Source organism: Propithecus coquereli, unplaced genomic scaffold (genome assembly GCF_000956105.1).
Source record: "Propithecus coquereli isolate 6110/MARCELLA unplaced genomic scaffold, Pcoq_1.0 Scaffold273, whole genome shotgun sequence".
In the NCBI taxonomy this organism is placed as follows: Eukaryota; Metazoa; Chordata; class Mammalia; order Primates; family Indriidae; genus Propithecus; species Propithecus coquereli.
In genome coordinates this window covers 1,653,648-1,678,186 of record NW_012148319.1, presented here as the reverse complement: position 1 = coordinate 1,678,186, position 24,539 = coordinate 1,653,648, and the positions used below count along the sequence as shown (strand labels likewise).

General features: G+C 35.9%; 1 protein-coding gene across 1 annotated transcript in view; it reads left to right on the top strand.

Annotated features, from left to right (window-relative positions):
- Positions 1-24,539, top strand: part of AKAP6 (A kinase (PRKA) anchor protein 6) — a 454,618-nt gene that overhangs the window by 364,041 nt on the left and 66,038 nt on the right. Inside the window, exons 10-11 of the mRNA XM_012647884.1 lie at positions 5,741-5,887; positions 8,945-9,169. Coding sequence (XP_012503338.1) covers positions 5,741-5,887; positions 8,945-9,169 — 372 coding nt within the window. The remainder of the gene's footprint in view (positions 1-5,740; positions 5,888-8,944; positions 9,170-24,539) is intronic.

The following is a 24,539-nucleotide window of genomic DNA, read 5'->3' as shown; positions in this document are numbered from 1 at the left end:
GCATTTCAGTCTTCAATTAATGTGAAAGCACTACAATGCCTATGCAACTTCTCTTGCCTAGTGGTGCACCATTTATCATTGCAGTTTTACATTGACCTTGACACCCACTTCATTAGAATAAAGATTGTCTACCATTTAGGTTACATTGTTCCTCTGCACAGAGACCCCATGCAAATTTCTGTTCAGATAGAAGAGCTGCGAGGCTGTCAGAGGTCATCTGCATTAAATGATTGCAGCTATTTTCCAACTGCTTCTTTTCATTCTACTCAATTCAGGCTAGGAGGATCAATCAAGTCCTCTGCCTGAAACAGTGGGACTGCTGGGAATATAACTGTTTTTGGTAGTAGTATATATGCCCTAAACAGTATTAAATATTTAATATAAACTCATTAAAGGCCATGCAAAGGCTTCAGAAAGATATCAAATTTATAGAAGTATCTAAGGGGCTAGAGAACCTTTTTAAAAAAGCAATTTTATAATTTTACAGGATGTGATCACAATAGTTCTTAAACTTAGTGAATCTTGCCTAGAAGAGACTTTTTTCTCACCCTTAGCATGAGTAGGAAAGAGAAAAGAGAGGTGGACTTGTTGTTCTTTTGCAATATTTTATATTAAATTGACATGAAAAGTTTTCAGTTATTGATGTTTTTATTTTTGTTCTATAACAATGAATTCTCCTCTGGTTATATTTATTTTAAAAAGCTTAGTTATTTGTTATGTAAAAGAAATGATTGGAGAAATAAGTTCTCCTACTTAAGTTCTCTGAGTGATATAATTGGAATTAAATTATTAATGGAAGATACTTTAAAAAAGATTGTTTTATGATCTTCTATTAGGGAATTTGCAATTCATTTTAATATTTGTAGTTTGATTTATATTAAAGATAATGCAATCTATGTCCAATTAACAATACATGGCCAATGTAATGTGATTTCCAGATCATGCAAATGGAATAAGCTAGAAGAGGGGGGAAAACTCAATTCTTAACCTCAGATGTAATTTGCTGTGCGAGTTCTGGCAATTTTAAATGACATTGCACTTTTTAATTTTTCCAAAGGCTCAGCAGCAAATTTATCCCAATCAAGAAAACCTATTATTAATTTACAAGGACAATTGTAGGAGTCTTTATAATTTCTCTGTGCAATTATTCACCATAAATTCTAATGGTAAAATATAAGGGATTTGCAAGAAATAACAACTATTATTTGTCTTGGGCTTGAACCCTCTTCTTAAATTTTGAACATCTTCTGAAAGTGTCGATGATACGGACTCCATGTGAACCATCATATGCATTTTGAGATACTGGACACTGGTCTTCTGAAAAAGGGGGCAGCACAAGAGCTGCTGCAAAGGCAACATTGGCCTCTAGCAGATTCCTGCATTCTGCGTGTACAGCTGAGCCATAGACCCTGGACTTTTATATAAAAAGACTCTTTGTTTACCATTGAATGGCATTAGGCATGGACTTGCTGAGGGGCCACCATGAAGCCTCAAATGAGGAGGGCAAACACTAGCCAGAAAACATACGAGAGCCATAGACAGCCACATCTCTGCATTTTTGTGCAAAAATGTATATTTTCACACATAGTTTTTCCAGTAGTCTGATATTTTGTGTGTTCCTAGCATATGCTTTCTTGCTGATAGTCTAAGATATATTTTATTTTCTCAGTGTATTTTCTCTTATCTATCCACCTGTCTATTAATAATATCAGGTGTGTTTGGGGAAGGGGGACGTCTTGCTGGATATACAAGTGTTTGCGGTATTAATATGAACCTGGAAAGATATTCAAATATGTCATTTTAATAACTAGATCATTTTCCTTGTTTTAACTCTTCCTAATATAAGTCACCTGAAGTCCAGTTAAAGTAATAATGATGTAAGATATAAATACTCAAACCCTGATGACACAGAATCTGACAGCCCTATTCTAATAATCAAGAAAATTCTTTGGTTAATTCTTGTGTTTCTTATAGCCAAAACTTCACTCTCCGTTCAGTAATGTCTGGTCTCTTTTCAGCATAACCAACAGAAGCACCATACAAAAGTCTTACAATGGATGTCTTAATCTCTCTGTGTGCTTTTAGAGCATTATTTTGAATTCCATCATGCTGCCTTTTTTCTTTCCTCTTCTGAAGTTTTATTACAACAGCAGAATTCCCAGGGAGCTTTGGGGGCAAGGTTCACATAATATAGCCCTGAAGTTTTGCTTAGGTGGAAGCCATCCCCCCATTCCTGGCCATCTTTTGATGATCTTTCTATTTCAAAAAGATTCACTGGGTAGAGTCTCATGGCATTAGCTGTATATAGTTTATTTTTTATTTTTTTATTTACTAGACAGTGAGCATCTACAACCCTTTCATGATGTTTTCTTTCTCTGACCTCACAGTGACAAGGCATCTTGTTCTTTAACATTGAGGGAGGCAGAAAAATGCTTGAGTTGCTCAATGTGTGCCTTCTATACCAGTTTCAAAATGGCTTATTCTTCTGGTTTCCATGGTGACAATTAACACTGTTTCAAGGCATTGTTCCAGTCTCCATTTGGGCAGAATTTTCGGTGTGATTTTTAACAACAACAACAAAAAAAAGGTTTTGGGGGGGAAGAAAGCCTTTAGCATAACTGTCAAAAAAGTTATCTCAATCAAGTCTTCATGCATTTCTAAGTATATTTATTTCAGAAATTCCTGTTTTTACTGGCTTTGTTTTATAATTTAGTTTTAACATTTGTGCCTTTAAAAAGTAAGCACTCAGTAAGAATTTTCTAAAAACTTCTGTAATTCTTAGTTAAAACAGTGAGCTAGTGTTTGTGGTTATTTTTAACTCTGTTTTTTAAAGTTTTCTTTATATTTATACACACAGGAGTGGCATTTAGAATAGTAGTGGCCTGTGTCTTTAATTTAGATCATTCACATATCTATTAGGAGGCTTCATTAGTCAAAATTGAATTGGCCAAGCAAATACACTTAATAATGTAAATATGCCCTTTCAAGAGAGTATATTTTATTTTTGACTAGACAGAGAGACCCACAGCAGGTGCTGTGGGGAAATTAAATACTGGATGCTTATTTACCTTCGCACTCAAGAAAAGCCATCTGACTTTAACTTTGCTAATCTCATTTTTGGCTATTGAAGAGTAGTCTATATCATAACATCCCCAGACTACAGGACACAATGGGGCAGCCTCTGCTCACTTACTGCTGTGGGTGGAATGAATATGAAGATTAAATTATCTTCTCACCACAGGATAAAGTAGCCCTACTTGATAGGATGACCGAGAACTGATAGAGCTGGCAGCTGATTCTCCACATCTAATGCTTCTGAAAAGACGTTAGAGAGGGAAGAGCAAAAACATACTAGCATCAACAAAAATATAACCCTCCTGGCATTATTACACATACAGCTTGAGGCCCTAAATCATATCAGATTCAGCTTTCAGAGTGCTTCAAAAATTAAAATAAATATTTTCACCTTAAATTACATGAAATTCTAGTACCTTTCATTCACATACCAATACATCTAACAATTAAGTGGATTTTCTTAGCTTTTACAGTTTGAAGGCATTGTCCATTAATCATATCTTTCATCAGGTTGTTTATACAGTAGGCTACATGGTGGCAAAGACAGAGAGCATACATAAAGACAAGTTATTTTTTAATACAATAACCTTTTATTATAATACCTGTTGTGGTGACTACTTATCACCACATTTCACAGAGAAAATTATTTTATTTCATCTAAAATTAAATTAATTGCTTTTTATAATTTTATTTTTATAAAATCGTCATTTTTAATGGGCCACATCTAAACTGTTCTCTTTCTCGACTATGTAAGAGCTGTTCAAAGTTGGCATAAAGTCAGGGAATGAGTTTGGGACAAGTTAAAGTGATAGCTGGTGGAGGCCACTGCCAGGTGGCCTTGATTAATACTCGATTAATACAAGTGGCATAAGTGGAAGATTTGAATAGGATTCTTCTGCCTGCTGGAAATGCTGGTTTCCCCAATATTATGTCGAAGTCCTGCAAAATTAATTATGTAAATCTTTGTCGGCTATATCTGATTGCATAAAGCAGATTGCTCTCTCCTCCAGTCATCACTTTGACCAATAAAACACTATCTAGGTTTCCAGAATCCTTGTTGAGTATTGAGTCCAGAAAACTTGAGTGGACAGTGTATTTTTTAAGTGTTGGAGTAATGTGGTCCTGGTAATTGCCTGCCATTAGAAAATGCAATCAGAATTTCTCATGTATCACAGGCCGAATTCTAAAAGTGCTCTAAAGCAACGTTGATTTTCTTCACTATGCATATTCATGTAATTTTGGATACTCTGACACCCAGATCAACATTCATTAATAATATGAAATGCTTTAAATCACCTCATTTAAAACATTTTGTTCTGTGATCCACAAATGACTAACATTTGGAGAAGTTTACATAATACAAATGATGTGCATGTTTAGTGTAAATGAAAAATTAAAATATGAAACTAAAAGTATGCAAACATATGCACACAAATGCTGAAGATCTATTAACTGAAACAGTGATTTCACACCTTCTTTTCCTTTAAGCTGCTTCCAGTTGTAGTTTAGTTTGGGATCTTATATAATACCATGCTTTCAAGGTGAACAAAATCACCCAAGTGCTTGGGCATGTTTGAGCTTGCTTATTTGCTACTTTCTCCAGACAAAAGTTTTTCTGATTAGATCTGATAAGGGTGCTTATCTTAGGGCAACCTTGCTCATTTAGGGCAAAGGAACAATGCTACCATGGAACTCAATGACCTAACTTTGGTGCCACAAAGAAAGAAGTTTTAGAATTGCCGTTATATTTTGGAAATGTGCTAAAAATGTAAAATGTGTTTAATGTTTTAACCAGAATCTAGTTTTTCTGCTCAGAGGTGTTTTTGCATGCACATTTAAAAAATACAACCAGTCATTTATAGCCATCCATAATATAGGACTAACTATGAAGTTATCCAAATAGAGTTATATTTGAAGAGAATTACCATAGTAACTGTCATATTAAAAAGCATTACGTTATCTCCAGCAAAAACATCTTTTAGGAAAGGCTCACTTGGCAGTTTGTTAGAATATAATGTATATTGGGGCGGAGAGTTCTGTAATCAACTGTGGTGTTTTTGGACATTTTACAGTAATCAATAAAGAAGCATGGATTTGTAACCATTCCTAAAACACTGATTTTCTTTTTTCCTCTCTGTATGTACCTTTTCTCCAAGCCCACACAGAGTTTTTCAGTACAAGAAAAATGAAAACAAAATGTTAACTGAGAATTCAGAGAACTTACAGGATAAGGAGGAAGTCATAAAATCTTTATGGATAATTTTATTTCCACCACTCTGAGTCTGGGTCCTTTAGGGCAGCACTCTGGAGCCAAATGTTGACCAAAATTAGCTGTAATACTAACTCCTCCTAGACCATGTATTTTCTTATTTGGAATATTTTAAATTAAGGATCAAATGTGTGTGTAAACTTCAGTTTAAAAAGACATCAATCTTAGTCAACTAAATGTGATAACGTGGATGTTTATGTATGTGTGCGTAATATATATGTTTAACTATTTTCAGCAATATTCCTCAACTACTCGAAGTACTTAAGTTTAGCCTCCTTGTAAATTTTACTGGAAACAAAAACTTTTAAAACCATAGACATCACAAACTCTGCACTCAAAGATTTTCTAAGAACACCTCTCTTCCTAATGATATCTCTTTCTTTCTTTTTATTTTAGCGATACAATGTGGAAATGTCCATCAGGCACCTGAAAAAGACGGAGCTGCTTAGTAAGGTTGAAGCTTTGAAGAAAGGTGGCGTTTTACTACCAAATGATCTCCTTGAAAAAGTGGATTCAATTAATGAAAAATGGGAACTGCTTGGGGTATTTGCATTTTTATTACTGTTTGTAGGTTATGTGTACATTTTTTGCGTAGTGAAGTACTCTATCTGTCTGATTTCTAATTTGAGGCACAAATATCTCTCTCTTTCAATTCACTACCTACATTTCAAACAAGCTATTCATGCTATTATGGGGAAAACACTGCTTTTCCTCTTCTGTTGATTTTTTTTATTCTGAGCTTGTCTCCTCTCAGATTTTAATAATTTTGGTCCTTTAATACATTAAAAAAGTAAGTAAAATATGCCATGTATTATGAGTATGCACCAAGTCAACTATAATACAGTATATCTGATATACGCTGACTGTCATGCTTGAATGAATGTTAATAGAATTTATTCTGAAGGTACATATAAGAGACATCCACTGTTTAACTATTTACTATACCCTTAAGATGAAAAGTGGAGTTGTCACTACAGCTTTTAAGTCACACTAAAGCCACCAAAACAAAGATGCAAATTTGACCCAAATCTGAATTGCAGAATTAAATCAGCCTGTGTTTTGTGCCTCAATTTCCAGCTCACTTTTAACAAAAGCCAAAAAAAAAAAAAAAAGTTTCATGTAATTCATTTCACGCAATGATGGGCTGGGTTTCAGCCAAAGACTGAGATGCAAGAATCTGGCAAAAAGGCAATATAGAGATTCTGTTACCCAGAGACCAGGATGGCACTGTGCAGGAGACAGTTCTGTCCTTTTGTTGGAAGACAGCTGAGAGAGAGAAGTTAAACTGTATTTTTTTCATCAGCTTCTCTCCTAAATTGCCTTCACTTCAAATCAAGGGTAAGCTACATTTGTCAATTACCTAAATGATTAATTACAACAGCTAAGTAAGGGTTGGTGTCAGTTATGGAGCATAATTTTGCATGTCTTCCATTTTTCTGCCTTTTTAAAAAAAATTTTTTTAGAGAAATAATATTCCAAAAATATTTTGAATAAAAATCTCTCCATGTACCTTAATGACTTGGAAGAATGCCAATATTCTGTTTATGCCATGCTTAATCTATGTGATTAAAAATCTGCAAGTTTAAGTCCTTGCTTCTCATCTAAATTCACTACACTTTGCAGTTGTGCAAAGTAACTTAAAATGTTAAAAGTTTTTAATCTAACCTATTGTTATATTGCTTTTTAATAGTAATTAGTGGCTTTCGCTTTATACTGTGGTGATTTAAATCAGAACCTACTAAATTCTATAGAATTCATTGATCTTATACAGGGGAAATGTGGCTAATATATAACATTTTAAAAGATTATTAAATAGATAAGAACAATGACTTTATGTGCTTGATAGATAAAGTGGTAGTCTGTTTACATTGCATTTTAATATATTTATTGCTACTTTGATAACAATAATCTTTTTAGAAATTATTTAAAATGTATTATGTATATTACTTCCTCAACAAAAATTTTAAATCAGCATCATATTTAAAAAAGAAACAATATTTAGCTATCCTTTATGAATCAGAGACTAAAAATGGTTGCCATTTTGACAAAAATATCGTTTGAATACAATGTGCAGTTTTGCAATGATTTGGGGAGAGAGTAGGGCAAGGGAAGATTATAACAAAACCTGTACCACACTAACACCACCAAGCATACTGTTTTAATTGGCATGATTACATTTTAATTGGCATGAAAAAAATTAAAGACAAGGATTTTAACTTCTAACAATAGTAAAATAGAGGGATATGGTTTTTAATATTACTTTCATCTAAGGTGAACAGTGTGGAATGGAAATACATTAGAATGAAATGTCAGTGGTGCGTACAGTTTAATCTGTGAAATTTTGTCCCCTGTGCTGCATATTACTCTGTCTCAATTGCATATTAAACAACCCTATCAAGGCAGGCATTGGCATCTGCTGTGCTGACACAAATTGTGAATTAAATGAAATTGATGTCCTCTGTCGTATATTTATGAAGACGGACCATTCTCTGAAGTATTCTGTTTATGAAGAATTTATGATTGCAAACTGTTCCAGAACAAAAAAGTGGCAATAAATTCTTTTTTGTGACCCTACCCTCCAAGGGCATTGATTTCACCTCCTGCTGCTACTTTTGTTACAGCATAAAAACAATAGCTAAATCTGGATTCCACTGAGGGTCTTCAAATTATCAATATTTGCACCATGAAAATACAAGAGTGTTGCCAAGAAAGGCTATTTTTCTGTTACGATCTCCTAAAGATACTATTTACAGAACGCTACACAGCAGATGAATGTTTGTTGACTTAATTTTATTTGCGTTTTAAGGTTTATATTTGTAAGTTTAATTCATCATTATAGATTAAAGCCTATTGATTCTGACTGCTTTCCACTAAAAAGAAAAAAAAAAGAAAAGAACCCTCACCAACAACACCCTCATGCCATAGTTGTTAATCTAAGTAGGTTTCTAGCATAGTGAATTGGGGATTATTTTAACACATATGTGGTATTACAAAGTCTAGCATGCACAAATGCAAAATGGAAAGAATTGTGGGATTGAATAATTTCCAAGTCAGGTAAAATCAACAACAGCACCAAGGAGGCTACCTTTTCTTAAAAGCCCTTGGTCATGTTTTAGGAATTGAACTTCCAAAAAAAAAAAAAGGAATTTAATTCTCCCTCTATAATCTCCTCTTGGCCTCTTTAGTATATTGATTAAACTCAGACTTCTATCTCTTGAACATTTTATGTAAGAATTTTTTACTGTAAACTCCAGTCATGAGAATTCAAATGAATTTTCATCTGTGACCATGGTGAACTTTTGGGCCAAATTTCCTTTCTGTTAAAGGAGAGTATAAGTAAATGAGATGTTAAGCATCCACTGGTAGTCAGAACAACATGCACTGTCTGAGAATTTGAATCTTAAATGGAATAATGAGCTAATCTGAACTGAATGTCAGTAATGAGGAGGCAGGTACAGCTGGACACTTCCGGGTGGCTCTTGTTACCACCAAACTGTGATGTGTTTTTGGTACCTAAGCTAATCTATGTTTTTGTTTTTTGTTGGTGGTGGGTTTTTTGTTTGTTTGTTTTATTTTTTGTTTTTTAATCTAATGCATTAGAAAACCCTTGGAGAGAAGATCCAGGACACAATGGCAGGGCACAGTGGGTCGGGTTCACGTGACCTGCTCTCTCCTGAAAGCGGAAGCCTGGTAAGGCAGCTGGAGGTCAGGATCAAAGAACTGAAAGGGTGGCTAAGAGATACAGAGCTTTTCATCTTCAATTCCTGTCTGAGACAAGAAAAGGAAGGAACAATGAATGCTGAGAAACAACTGCAATACTTTAAGGTAATAAAAAAACAATCAAAGTTGATAAAAAGCTCTCTTTATGGTAGGGATGAAATATTTATCAAGTACATAAAGTATTATACCCATGTATCTATGTATCACTGTGCACTTAAATGTTTCCTTGAATTTATAGACACCCTCCACAATTCTTATATGCCAATGTCTTTGTGTGTATAAAGATGAACATTAAGCATATCAAATACACGTTGTATAGGGGAAATCTCTGCTGCTTGTGTGTTGTACAATGCTTGTTGAGGGAGGACTTTGATAAATTAAAGACAGATCAGCAAACTCTAAAGATTACTGGGGACTCTGAAAGACAGACCTAAATGTTCTATAAATAACTTGGTTAAAAATACTTCCATAAATTGATATGATAAAAGCATATGATTTAATTGAGGGCCATTAATGCTAACAAAAGGAAACATAATTTTTACATATGAAAGAGTCAACTATTTGTGGAGGGAAGAAATAAAGTAGAAGAGGTTCCTCATTACAAGCATATTCCATTGTAGAATATGCCACCCTTAGCAACATAGCAGTGTTCATGTTCACCATATGTCCATGAAGGGGTATTTCCCCTTGTTTGTTTCTATTGTTTATACAATATCTATTTAAAGACAGTTTAACATTAAAATGTTTTCCCTTATTGCCCAAGCTAGGCCAGGCAGCTTGAACCCTCCGATAAATGCAATCATTATTTGGGTTCTAGCTGGTGTCAGCCTGAGGCTTTGGTGTTGTAGAAGATGAATTTAGTGGTTAAGAAATCTTCAACATGAAAGCTCTTAAAGAGGAAAACCAAGGGGAGAACTTCTTGGGATCAAGCAACCATTTCTTATCAAAGCCTTCTAGGACTAGGTTTTATTTATCCCACCCCACCCAGCAATCTGTCAGAGAATTAATTTAGTCATGTGTGGCTCACCTTCCCTCTGCCAAACAGGCAGGCTCATCTCACTTACCTGCATAACCCAAGAGACAGCATCCTCAAAGGTAGGACTGCAATACTTCCTAATAAACTATCTACGTTAGACACTTATAAACTGTTTTGCTTGAAAAACCCCTCATTTGCTGTTTAATTGGCAAGACTAAATTGGAAGTTAAATGAAAGTGTCTTGCCAAGGCAAATGGGTTTTATGGCCTAAAATCTAATCTGATTTGTTATTTCATCTCTATCTTTCCCACCCTGACCCCCACTACAGAAAGATAGAGTCTTCGGGTATTTGCCTCATTGTTATTTGAATTTAGCATGTGCCTTATAAAACATTTTGACAGTTAGTGTGCTGGATATTGTGAAATATGTATATTTTTTTCTCTATTGCATCTTTATTATACCTTTAGTAAGCTGGTTAATGGACCCAGCTTTGGGATTAGATCAAATCTCAGTCTAGTTGTGTGGCCCTTGGTCATATTTCTTGTATGAACCCTTGGTGTCTCAATTTCTTCCTCTACAAAATGGGCTTTCAACAGTATTCATTTCACAGGGTTATGATGAGTTCACATATGTAAATTATTATTTCTATTTGTATGGGTACATTCATAAGGGATAGGAATATAACATTAAAATCCCAAAGTTGTTACCTAATGATGATTATAAATAACAATAGGATGTTTATTACAGTTATTTATCAACCTACCTTCCTACCCACATATCTCATACATAGATATTTAAAACAATGGTTTTTTTCTTTTTAAAATTTGCTATTATTATAGATGGAACCCTGAGCAGTTCTGCATTAATTTTGTTGTTGCTTCCAAAGGACATTAACTTTTTTCTTTGGCTTTTACAGTAACATCAACATCATTTTCAGCTAAGTCCTAGTAACAAATTTAAAAGGATTTAAAGTACGAAGAAAAAGAAAGAGAGAATCAGAGACTGAGATATGGAGAGACAGAGAGAGAACACACACATGAACACAGTGTCTAGGATTCCAGATAATTCCGATGAGTCTTTAGTCTTTTGCTAAAGTTGCATTGACACCTCTTAGCCACTAGAGGAGTAGTCACTACACGTAATTCATTTATTTACCAAGTACATCTTTGTACCTGAAAATAATCATAGAATTTTTTATTTCAAAAGTTCCGTAAAGACCGTCACATGCCTTTTGCTATTTTATTCCTCTTCTTCAAATATATATTCTTTTTTTTCTTGCAGTAGTGACATGTTTTCAGTGTCACTAATCATTAAACTAACTGCTTTTATACCCCACTCTATTTAGCCATTTTTAAATAATATAATAAAAACAGGAAATCTCCTGCCCTAAACTGCTTTTATATCCTACTCTATCTAGCTATTTTTAAGTAATGTAAAAAAACGGAGAATCTCCTGCCCTAAAACATTGACAATAATGTACACTTAACCGTGCGCTTCCCCAGCCCCAGTCCATCCTGCTTTCCTTGCCTAAGGTAATCATGATCCTGAGCCCCATATTCATTATTCTCTTTCCTTTTATAGAAAAGAATATTTTTATTTTAGTTGTTCTTAACTTTATTTAAAAGGTAATCATGCTGTAAGTTATCTTTTATTACTTCCTTTTTTATTAACTATTATAATATGATTCATTCATGTTATTGTGCATAGCTATAATTCACTTATTTTGACAACTGTGTAATATTCTATTGTAAATATATATATATATGTGTCTCATTTAATTCTAACAAAAACCCTATGAGGTTGCTATTAGGATCCTGATTTTGCAGATATAGAAACAGAGGCACAGGGAGGTTAAGTTTTGTGTGTCTGAGGTCACATATGAGTGACAGAAATAGGGTTTAAATCCAGGGCTGTCTGACTTTAAAGTATAGTCTCTGAACCACTATGCAAAATTGATATTTACTGATATTTAGTGAGTGTCCTTCTATATCAGGGTACTCAAAGAGAAGAGCAAGGAAGACAAAACTAAATTTCATTGTTTCTTTATGGTAGATTATCAGTCATTATCTTTAGCAATTTGGACAGAATATAGCAGTAACTTAGCTATTGAAGATATGGGGGAGGAGGGTGAAAATATTTATGGGTTGGCTTTTTTTCTTTCTTTTTTTTTTTTGTATTTTTGAACTATATCAATGTAAACTTCTTTGCTATGTGTCATCTTTTAACTTGAAACTTTTCAAACTTTTGAGATTATGAAGCCCTGATGATTTTCCTTTATGACCTGAAACTCCAATTGCTTTTTGAAGGTGACCTTGAAGAGTTTGATCAGACAAGTTAAGGGGAGCTAGCATGATTATACTTTTTTTGTTGTTTTTGAAGAAAATTTTATTCATGTCTATTAGAATAAATGTCTTTCTTAGCCAGAATTTTAAATATTTCTGAGCTCTTTACTCTTAGTGTATGATTAACCAAATGTTCTATATATTACCACATTCATTGGAAGTATGGAAGCAAATATCTGTAATGCAATAATAATGTAATGTCATGTTTATAACTTGTCAAAATCGTAATTGGTAGTAAGCATATACAGAATAAAAATTTTTTTGCTTACCAAAAATGCAAAGAACAGATACCCTCTGACTTTCTAAGGGTAAAATAGTTCAGATAGGAAAGTTATTAAAAAACCTTTACATGTGGGAAACTCTTTGCCACGCGCTGACTCTTCTTACGGGTTCTCAAATGTCTCTTGCCATCATGGGTCACACAGAAGAGGACAAGCTTTATCCACAGGGTTTAGGTTTATGATTCTCCATTTTCTAAAATCTCAGCCTTTTAACAGAACTGAATTCCTTTATATGACACCAAGAGTAGTGATAGATAAACCACAGTGCATTATCCGGGAGAACAGAAGAGAGGGTGCTGCATATAAAAAGGAAAACTCATCATTTTGTAGACAAGACTGTGATTCCTTCTCATAGCTTGGCCTGGGATGAGAGAAGAGATCAGGATCTTAAGTTTTCAGAAAAAAGAAAAAGCAATTGTGGAATTTTTCTTTTTCTTTAAGGCATAAAAGTGTGATAAATGTGGAATTAGACACAAGAGAAAATTCTTTTCAAAAAGAGTCAAAGTCCAGCAAGAGGGAAGAAACATGAAGATGTAAACCTAAGAGCCCTGGGACAGAAATGCAAAACTGTCAAGGAGTGAACATACTCTGACAACAAAATTCAGGAGAGCATGTCAGGGATTTAATGAGGCCAGCTGGCAGAGGGCCCCGTAGAGCTATGTGTGTGCAGCTTCCATGTCATTGGCTGGAAAGCACTACTTTTTAATGATAACCCTTCAGAGAGAAAAGAAAATAATTACTTAATCATATGTTCCTTGTATCCCATAACCAAATTCATTATTCTAAAGACTCAAATTGGGGAGAAATTATCCATTACCAGCTAAAAGAGGTCATAGCACTGGCCTGGGCCCAGAATAAACCTGGGAAGGGCAAGTTTAGACCTGTTACAGACTTTCTCATCAAGAAGGTGAATGGATGGATTCGATTTGATAAACTTGTCAATGATTAATGCCCCAAATATTTTTAGTATTTTAAATTTGACCAGGCACTTTTATGCATGTTATTATACTTAAAAAGTACATATAAGTTTATATGTTGAAAATCATGATCACTTTCTTATATGTGTGTTTATTTATTTTTATTAATGAAGAACTTGAGTTGTGGAAAGATAATGTGCCATGTTTGAATCCACATAGCAACCAGTAGTAGAGACAACAAAAAACGATGGTCTTTGGGTACAAATTATAATTCTCTCCCATCCTGTCATTCACTCACCTTTCAAATAAACATTGAAACTATGTTTTACTCTAAATCAGTAGTTGACGAACATTTTCTGTAAAGGCCAGATAATATAATCACTGTTTCAATTACTCAACTCTGCCATCATAGTGCAAAAGCAGCCACAGACAATATGAAAATGAATAAATATGACTCTGTTCAATAAAACTAATTTACAAAACTATTTACAAAAACAGGCAGTAGACTGGATTTGACCATGGGCCATAGTTTCCTGACCCTGCTATAGATTACAAAAATTATTATAAACACGGAAATGGCTACTGTCCACATCTTTAAGAAAAAGAGATCATGCTAGAATTGCATTAGAAGGATAAAACGTTCTTTTAGTAACTGCAATAACCACAGTTAATACTTATCAAGTGCTCCTGAAGTATGAAGCACAGTTTCTAAATGTTTTACCTGCATTCGCTTATTTAATTCTCATCACCATCCTGAGGCAGGTGGTATTATTTCCACTATTTATAGATGAGAAAACTGAGGTGGGGAAAATTGAAGTAACTTACTCAAGGTCATACAGTTAGTAAGTGATAGAGCCAATAGTCAGACCTAGAAACTGTTCTGGAATCTGCCGCTATGGAGCAGGTTCAAATAGGAGAGAGACAAGATGGCTGACCAGAGATACCAGCTGCCAAATCATGGCAGAAAGAAGGAACAATTTTAAATGAAAAAGAAAAAACAAAAACAAAAAATTCATAGATCAGGTATAATTCCAAGGGAAAAGATTCCATGGGAAGAAGTTGCAGAGCAGAGCAAAAAGGAGCAAGATATCGGCTGAAGTCAACGCTGAGAGGCTTGGAGTCCAGCAAAAAGGGTAGGTGGAGCTGTTTGTTACTCCTTCCCTCACATCTCTGGCAGTCAGTGGCTCCTGAGCTGCTGAAGAGCCTTTCTACCTTCATGAGCCCAAAAGCTGCTGCCACCAGTGAACTGGGAGCTTCTTGAGGACAAAGCAACTAGGCTCCCAAAATCCTTGGGCACTTACACAAACATTTCCCATCTCCCACCCAGACTGTGGGAGCCACACAGGGCCAGTGGCTCCCAGGGGATCTGCATGACTCAGAGCCTGGATATTCCATTCGGGCTGCCTTCCAGAGGGAGGGACAGAGATGACCAGACTGCTAGCTTTCCTCTATTCAGACTCTTTTCCTCCTGTTCTGCTCCCCTGCCCATGGCTGCCAAGAGAGACACTTGAGTCAGGGCTCCCAGGAGCTGCTGCTTCCCCTCTGTTGGGGCTTCAGCAGAGAGTGGGCTCAAACTTTTCCTCTTAAAGACCTGCAGAGGAATAAGGGGTACTCGGACTGTGAGTTCCCTACTCTTTGGCTCTCCCTGATGCTGCTTGCCTGGCTGCTCCATCAGAACAAGGCACACCCTGAAGCAGACCTGCTTGAACAACCCATAGGCAACTCGGGACCGGCATGCTTCTCCCTGGCATGGTTGGGGATTGATCTTCAGGGAACGGAGGACAGACCTGCAGGCCAGATCCCATACCCCCAGGACTCAATGGTGTTGCTTGAGGACACGGGGAGATTTGTGAGCTAATCTCGGGAGGCAAGGGAGCTTGCATGAGCAGAACTGGAAAGAGAGCTCAGAATGGGTCCCAGCCACAGTGTACTCGTGGAGCATCCTTCCCCCCACAGGGAAGCTGTGCTCTCAGTCCAGGGCAGGATCCTGGGCAGGGAAGCTCCCAGCCCACAGCACCATTGCTGGGGAGCTCAGCTATTTTGATCTCCTGCCTGCTAGCAGATGCCAAAGAAAGACTGCAGATCAGGGGAGGGAGTGAAGAGCAAAGCATGCTCCTGACAGCCAGATTGTGGATCTCAGATGGCCCCTGCCTCCACAAGCAGACTTTCTGGCTGGGTAGGGCCACCTCGGCCCCTCCCTAGCAGCTTTCCCCAGAAGCCTGGGTCTGAATCTTTGATCTCCCACTGAAACAGCTACCTTACCAGCTTTTGTGGAGTCTGAGGGCAGGCCCACCCAACCCAGCCCCACCCAGCCTCACTCCACTACCTGCCTCTGCTGTGGTGGAGAATAAGGACTCACCTGGAAGTTCCAAGGCCCCACCCACCACCTGGGACATTCAAGTACTTTTCCTGAGGGGCTAGAACTGGTCATAGGTCCCATCCCAAAAAACAACACTGCAGTTTGTACCTTCCAGCAAGCACCACCTACTTATAGGGAGGTCAATTTGCACAGCCCTTTACAGCATTTACTGACTCAGTCATGCAGGGTTGTTTGATTCTTGCTCACAGTCATCACCTGCTGTCTCAGAGATTAAACTGGGTTTGCCAATATAATTCACACTGTTAAGGAAAACACAGGACTGAGGAGAAAGAAAGGATCTCAAAGACCTGCATCCTCCCTCATCAAAAAAAGACATAGAATCTGCCCACACACATAGCTCATCACTGCTACAACCTACAGACACCTAGCAACTGAGAAAACCACCACACTAAGGATATCTATAACCAAGGCATCCATCCAGAACCTAGACTCCCATCAAAGCACCCACAAGCAAAGCCAAAGGTTCATACCCAACATATACTACAGACATTCCCTTACGAGTGAGGGGGAAAGGGAAAAAAAAAACCCATATAAACAAAAGGAAATTCAAAAATAAGTGACAACTGCCCCAGATGAGAAGGAATCAGTAAAAGAACTCCAAAAGTATGAAAAATTAGAGTGAAAGGACCCTCCCAAAATGGAACACCAGCTCTCTAGCAATGGATACCAACAAAAATGAAAATGTTGAAATGACAGATAAAGAATTTCAAATATGGATTGTAAGGAAGCTCAATGAAATCCAAGAGAAAATAAAAAACCAACTCAAATAAACCAGGAAAACAATTCAGGAAATGAATGAAAAATTTGCAAAAGACATCAACCTATTAAAAAAAAAAACAAATAGAATTTCAAGAAGTGAAAAATTCATGTAAGGAAATACAAAACACAGTGGAAAGTTTTAAGAATGGACTAGACCAAGCAGAAGAAAGAATCTCAGAGCTTGAAGATAATTCCTTCAAATTAACTCAGTCAGTCAAAAATAAAGAACAGACAATTAAGAGGAATGAACAAAGCCTACAAGAAATATGGGGTTATGTAAAATGTCCAAATATAAGAATCATAGGCATCCCTGAGGGTGAAGAAGAAAACACACAAAAGCTGGAAAACCTATCTGAGGGAACAATTGAGGAAAACTTCCCTGATCTTGCTAGAGATTTAGACATCCAGGTAGAAGAAGCTCAATGAACACCTTGCAGATTCATTGCGAAGAGGCAATCACCAAGATGCATAGTCATCAGACTGGCCAAAGTCAACGTGAAGGAGGAACTACTGCGAGCTGTGAAGCAAAAGCATCAAGTATCTTACAAAGGAAAACCCATCAGGCTAACTGCAGGCTTCTCTACCGAGACCTTATAAGCCAGAAGGGATTGGGGCCCAGTCTTCTTAAATGGAACAACTGCCAACCTAGAATTTTGTATCTTGCAAAACTATTTCATAAATGAAGATGAAACAAAGACTTCCAGACAAGCAGACACTGAGGAAATTTGTCAAGACCAGACATGCCCTGCAGGAAAATAATGAAAATGGCATTATACGTGGACCAACAAAATACACACTCACCAGTGTAAAACCACCCAAAAGCTGAAGCTAAGAGCTTATGTAAAACAATAGCACAAGAGGTAAAACAAAGAAATAAGGTACTTCCCACTGGGAGGAACAGAACAGCAGCCCACATGTCAATTCTATCAATCAACATGAACGGTCTGAATGCCCCATTCAAGAGACACAGACTGGCTGAATGGATACAAAAATACAACCTAAGTATCTGCTGTCTCCAGGAAACACATCTAACCCACAAGGACTCATAGAGACTCAAGGTGAAGGGATGGCAAAAAAAATATTTCATGAAAATGGAAACCAAAGGAAAGCAGGTATAGCCATTCTCATATCAGATAAAATTGACTTCAAATAAACAATAATAAAGAAGACAAAGATGGTCATTATATAATGGTAAAGAAAGCCATTCAACAAGAATATATAACAATCCTAAATATTTATGCCTCTAACACAGGAGCACCCAGATTCATAACCCTACTAGATCTAAGCAAGGACATAAACAGCAGCATCATAATTTCTGGGAACTTTAACACTGCATTGACAGAACTGGATAGATCATCCAAGCAGAAAATAAAGAAACACTGAACATAAATAGGACTGTAGAACAAATGGGCCTAACAGACATTTACAGAATGTTTAACCCCAAAACTACTGAATATACATTCTTCTCATCAGCGCATAGAACATTCTGTAAGATTGATCATATCTGGCCACAAACATGTCTCAACAAATTCAAAAAAATAGAAATACAAACTATCTTTTGTGAATACTGTGAAAATCTCTATGTACATAAACTTGAAAATGTAGAGGAAATGGATAAAATCTTGGAAACTCACAACCTCCCAACACTCAATCAGGAAGAAATAAAACTCCTGAACAGACCAATAACAAGCAACAAGATTGAAGCAGTAACACAAAATCTTCTAACAAAACAAAGCCCCGGACCAGATGGATTCACAGCTGAATTTTACCAAATCTACGAATAAGAGCTGGTGCCCATACTGCAGCAATTATTCCATAACATTGAGAAGGAGGGAATCCTCCCCAACTCATTCTATGAAGCCAGTATCACCTTGATACCAAAGCTAGGAAAGGACACAACAAAAATAGAAAACTGCAGACCAATATCCCTTATGAATATCGATGTAAAACTCCTCAGTGAAATACTGGGAAACTGAATTCAACAACACATCAAAAAAATAATCCTCAATGACCAAGTGGGCTTCATCACAGGGATGCAAGAGTTCAACATACATAAATCAAAAAATGTGATTCATCACATGAACAGAAGCAAAAACAAAGACTGTATGATCATCTCAATAGATACAGAAAAAACATTTGATAGAATTCAGGACCCTTTCATGATAAAAACCCTCAACAAGTTAGGCATAGAAAGAACATATCTCAAGATTATAAACGCCATATATTACAAACCCACAGCCAACATCATACCAAATGGGGGAAAGTTGAAAGGGTTTCTCCTAAGAACTGGACAAGAGTGCCACTGTAACCACTTCTATTCAACATAGTGCAGGAAGTCTTAGCAAGAATAATCAGGTAGAGAAAGAAATAAAGGGTATCCAAATTGGGAAAGAGGAAGTCAAGCTATCACTTTTTGCTGATGATAGGATCTTATATCTAGAGAACTCCAAAGAATCCTGCAAGAGACTCCTGGAATTGGTAAATAAATTCAGCAAAGTCTCAGGTTACAAAATCAATTTACACCAATCAGTAGCATTTGTATACACCAATAACAGTGAAGCTGAGAGTCAAATCAAAGACTTGATACCATTCACAATATCTGCAAAGAAAATAGAATACCTAGGAATATACTTAACTAAGGAGGTAAAAGATCTCTGCAAAGAGAGCTGTGAAACACTGATGAAAGTAACCACAGATGAGACAAACAAATGAAAAACACCATATCTTCCTCATGGATTGGTAGAATCAACATTGTTAAAATGTCCATACTACCCAAAGTGATTTACAGATTCAGTGCAATCCCCATCAAAATACCAATATCATATTTCACAGATCTAGAAAAAATAAATCTGTACTTTGTTTAGAACCATAAAAGAGCCCAAACAGCCAAATCAATATTAAGCAAAAAGAACAAATCTGGAGGCATCACATTAACAGACTTCAAACTATACTACAAGGCTATAGTAACCAAAACAGCATGGTATTGGCACAAAAATAGAGACATAGACAAATGGAACAGAACACATTCAGCCAACTAATCTTTGACAAAGCAGACAACAATACATACTGGGGAAAAGAAGCCCTATTCAATAAATGGTCCCGGGAAAATTGATAGCCACATGCAGAAGAATGAAACAGGATCCGTATCTCTCACCACTCATAAAAATTAATTCAAGATGGACCAAAAACTTAAATGTAAGGCATGAAACCATGAGAATTCTAGAAGCAAATGTTGGAAAAGCTCTTCTAGGTATCGGCCTAAGCGAAGAATTTATAACAAAGACTCCAATGGTAATCACAGCAACAACAAAAATAAATAAATGGGACTCGATTAAATTAAAAAGCTTCTGCACAGCCAAGGAAACAATCAACAGAGCAAATAGACAACCTACAGAATGGGAGAAAATATTCACATGCTATGCATCCAATAAAAGGCTAATAACCGGAACCTACAAAGAACTCAACCAAATCAACAAGAAAAAATCAAACAACCCCATCAAAAAGTAGACAAAAGACACGAACAGAAGTTTTTCCAAAGATTGACAAACGGCCAATAAACATATGAAAAAATGCTCAATGTCAGTAATCATCAGGGAAATGCAAATTAAAACCACAGTGATTTATCATCTCACCCCAGTTACAATGGCTTTTATTAAAAAATCTGAAAACAGTAGATGCTGATGTAGATGCAGAGAGAAAGGAACGCTCATACAGTGTTGGTGGGACTGCAAATTAGTACAACCTCTATGGAAAACAGTGTGGAGATTCTTCAAAGAACTAAAAGTAGACCCAGCAATCCCACTACTAGGTATTTATCCAAAGGAAAAAAGTCATTTTATCAAAAAGACACCTGTACTCGAATGTTTATTGCAGCACAATTCACAATTGGAAAGATGTGGAATCAACCCAAATGCCCATCAATTCATGAGTGGATTAACAAAATGTGGTATGTATACTATGGAATACTACTCCATCATAAAGAAGAATGAATTAATGCCTTTTGCAACAATTTGGATAGAACAGGAGACCATTATCCTAAGTAAAGTAAAGAATGGAAAAACAAACACCACATGTACTCACTATTAAATTGGAACTAACCAATGAGCACACATGTGCACAGAGGGAAGTGAAACTCAGTGTAAATCAAGCATGGAGTGGGGGGAGGAGGGAATGGGTGAAAACCTACCTAACCAATAGAATGAACACTATCTGGGTGATGGGCTCACTTACAACCCTTAGTCAAGCATAACAAAATTGATACATGTAACCAAAAACATTTGTACCCCTGTAATATTTTGAAATTTGTATATATATATATATATATATATATAAAACGTAGATAGATTTGGTTCTAACCTACCGTTCATTACGCTTTTAAAAGCCAATATTCCTAACCTGTTTTTTTCCACCAGTGTTTTGACAACAATCTACATAGAGCTTTGTCAAGCTTATACTGCATTATTGCAGAAAGGAATGGCTTTTCTGTTGGGGATAATAATAGTAATAAAATAATATTGTTTTAGAAAAAAATCTGCCACTATGTAGACTCAGCACTTCCTAGGTCAAAGATCAATTTCTGAAAAGAGAAAAACATTAATTGGTAGCTTACTCTTTTGTTCCTTATCTCATTTCTTAATACTTGATAGCCAGCTAAAGGAAGTCAGTGAGTCAATGTTTTAAATCTTCGAAATTAAAATTTTTAGAGTAGAGCCTTTAAAAAGGATTTCAAATTAACTACGAAATGTGCAGCATTACCAAATGATTATTGTGAAAAGGGTTATCACTAATGTACTTTTACAAAATAAAGAGAGAAATAAAAGAGCTAAGTAGTTCACATGCTTTAAGAAATATATTCTCAAATATCAGTGTGTAATTTCCAGAAATAAATGTAAAACCAATGTCATCAAGAATCAAGACATTTAGGGGGAAGTTCTCATGTCCTCTATAACCAGTCTCAAATGGCACCACAAATAATCCCACTTCCTGTGACCTCAAAACCCATATTTTAAAGAAGATTACATTGAAAGATAGGAGAGAATATTTTTGAAATTATGATGTATGAGAAAAGTAGCCATGGTTCCTATAGGTGCCTGGATCATCCCTGATGCTCTATCCTGGAGCCATTACAAACTTCATAATGATGCTGTTGGCAAAGCTGCAAAAAAATAATTACAGTAACTCAATCTGACTTTAAGAAAAGCAGGCAAAACACTTTCAAAGTCAACAGATATCAAACAGCATTCAATCCTTTCTATGACATAGATAAATTTTTTAAAAAGCTATTATATTAACCATACATGTACATCAAAAATCTTCTATCATTTTTTTCTCACCAATATTAGAATACCCATCACCTAACACTTCTTTGGAAGTAAATTTAAGTAGTTGGATACAATTCGGAACTGCCTTTTAAGAAAAGGTGGCTGGGTTAAAGTTGAAATTCAAAGATAGATTTAAATAAATGTTATTCACACTTCTCTCTGGGGTGCTGGGAAGACCCAAGGGAAATATTTACAGGTAGTCCCAGTATAGTTTTCTGAAGTAGAAGAAAATGGAACAAAGGCCTAATTCTTTCTGTTTACATGTTTTACTAGAAGAGTTTGAATGATTCCTATGAAGTGGAGAGTTCTGCCCCTGATTTGTGGATGCAAAGATACAGCTGTGTACTCATTTCATATGTGTTGTTTGTATTATTGTTAACAGGCAAACCAGATTCATAGAAGTCAAGGGCAGCCATGCTAATCTATGAAGATGAGGGAGAGATTTCACCCATCTTTACTTCATCACTTTGAAAATCAGACTGAACTGCATTTAGGTTCTGAAACCAGTGACGAATGTTTCTGTTCTTAATCGATCTCTTAATATCCCTTAAATGTAATTTTCTTTGTTAATAAACTCAAGTAAGGAAGAAACTGGGAGAACAGAATTGCAAAAGTATCTCCATACTCTCCACTTCAGTAAGTGTAGGATTGGAACTCTGAATCTGATCCACCACAGTGTAGAAGCATAAGAGTGTGGGTTCAAGATGCTACGGTTTATCCTGGCTCTGTGTCTTTGTAATTGATCATCTTCCTTAAAGCCCCAGGTTTCTCATCTTAAAGATTAGGGCAATAATAGTACTTACCTTAAAGAGTAGTTATGAATATTAAATGAGATAAGGAATGTATGTGAACACTGCTTAGAATAGGGCCTACCTAGTAAGAGCTCAATATATTTTAGCAGTGAGCATTATAATTGCTAAAGCATGAACCTGTACTTTAAAAAAAAATTGTATTTAATACAGCAGGGTTATAGTAAATAGATAAAACAAATTCCTTGGGGTTTCAATTACTTTGGTGAGTTGTATAACCTACACAACTGCATTATCTATTAATTGGATCATTGACCTATTACCACTTAGGTAAAACCACAAGAGAATTTTTTTTCCTCCAAAGATTGGGAAAAAAAGGAGGTAGTGAATACACCTCCAAAGTTTGCCCTTTGGTTTTTGGAAGGGACAGCTCTTTTGGGGTGCTAAAAACCAAGTCCTAGATTATTAAGGGTGAGTCTTCACATTAGGGGTACTGTTGAGCTTTTGAGCAAGGTGGCAAACCAGTTACTTGGAGTCCACTTTCTACCCTACCTTCTGTCTCCCTGATCTTCTTCTGTAAACCGTCGTTTCATATCTTCATATTCTCCAAGATTATTGCTCTAGGCACACACATGCAATTAGACCCTCATTTAAGAGAGAAATAAAGTTTATTTTTTAATGTTCATTTTAAATTGCCAATCATCTTCTCTAACTTTACTACAACATCATTCTTTTATTGTAAATGAATTAATAGTATTTATTGAGTACCTTCACTAGGTTCTATTAGTTGGCAACATTATTCTCTAGGACTTTGAGCTATGTAATCTCAGGTAAATAATTTCTCTTTGTCTGATATTCTTTATTTATAAATTTAGGTTTTTGGATTGAAAGAATTTCCTTTAATTCTAGCATTCTGTGATTCTGTAATAGCCATCTTTTCCCGTTGATAAATTCATTCAATTATAGATGCCATTTAATTCCTCAAAACAACACTTTCAGTTCAGCACATTGGATCCAGCCAATTTTGTATACCAGAATTCATGTTTACTTCATTGAAAATGATGCTTCCAAAGGACAAAAGCATCATTTGAACCAAAGTTGTAATGTTATTGCCTTTGGCACCATGATAGCAAGCTTTCTCTTTGTACCCATTTCCTTCCTAATATTATAATATCTTTATAATTTGAATACAGATGCTGGCTTAAAATGGGAAAGCAAAAAAATCTTCCTAGTTATGAATTTCAGTCAGGATAGCAGCACTGATAACATGAATATATTTTTATTGGTTTATAAATCAACAGAGACTTGTTTGATAGAGTCATTTTTTAAAGTAGAAATAAATACACCAATAAACTGCTGGTGTAGTGATGACAAGCAAATATGCAGGTCTGTAAGAAATGAAAGACAGAAAACTCTTCATTAAAATTAATGACCAAATTGAGGAGAAGAAAAATTTGAATCTACTAGAACTAACTAGAAACCAAACAGTTAGACCTAGCCTACTCCTTTCTCATCTCTTAGGTGACTTGAAGTCCTTCACAGTATCTATAAAGGCTTGGTATATCCTTGCTTGCCTTTTTATTAGCAATTTTCTGGATCATATTACTTTAGGCAAGTTTCTTATAAATTGCATTCTAACCAAATCTGAAAGTCTATATCTTTTAATAAGAAGATAGAGCCCATTCACATTTATTTTCTTATGCGGAGCATACTGTATGGGGGAAGGGCATACTTGTAGCCCTGGCTTGGG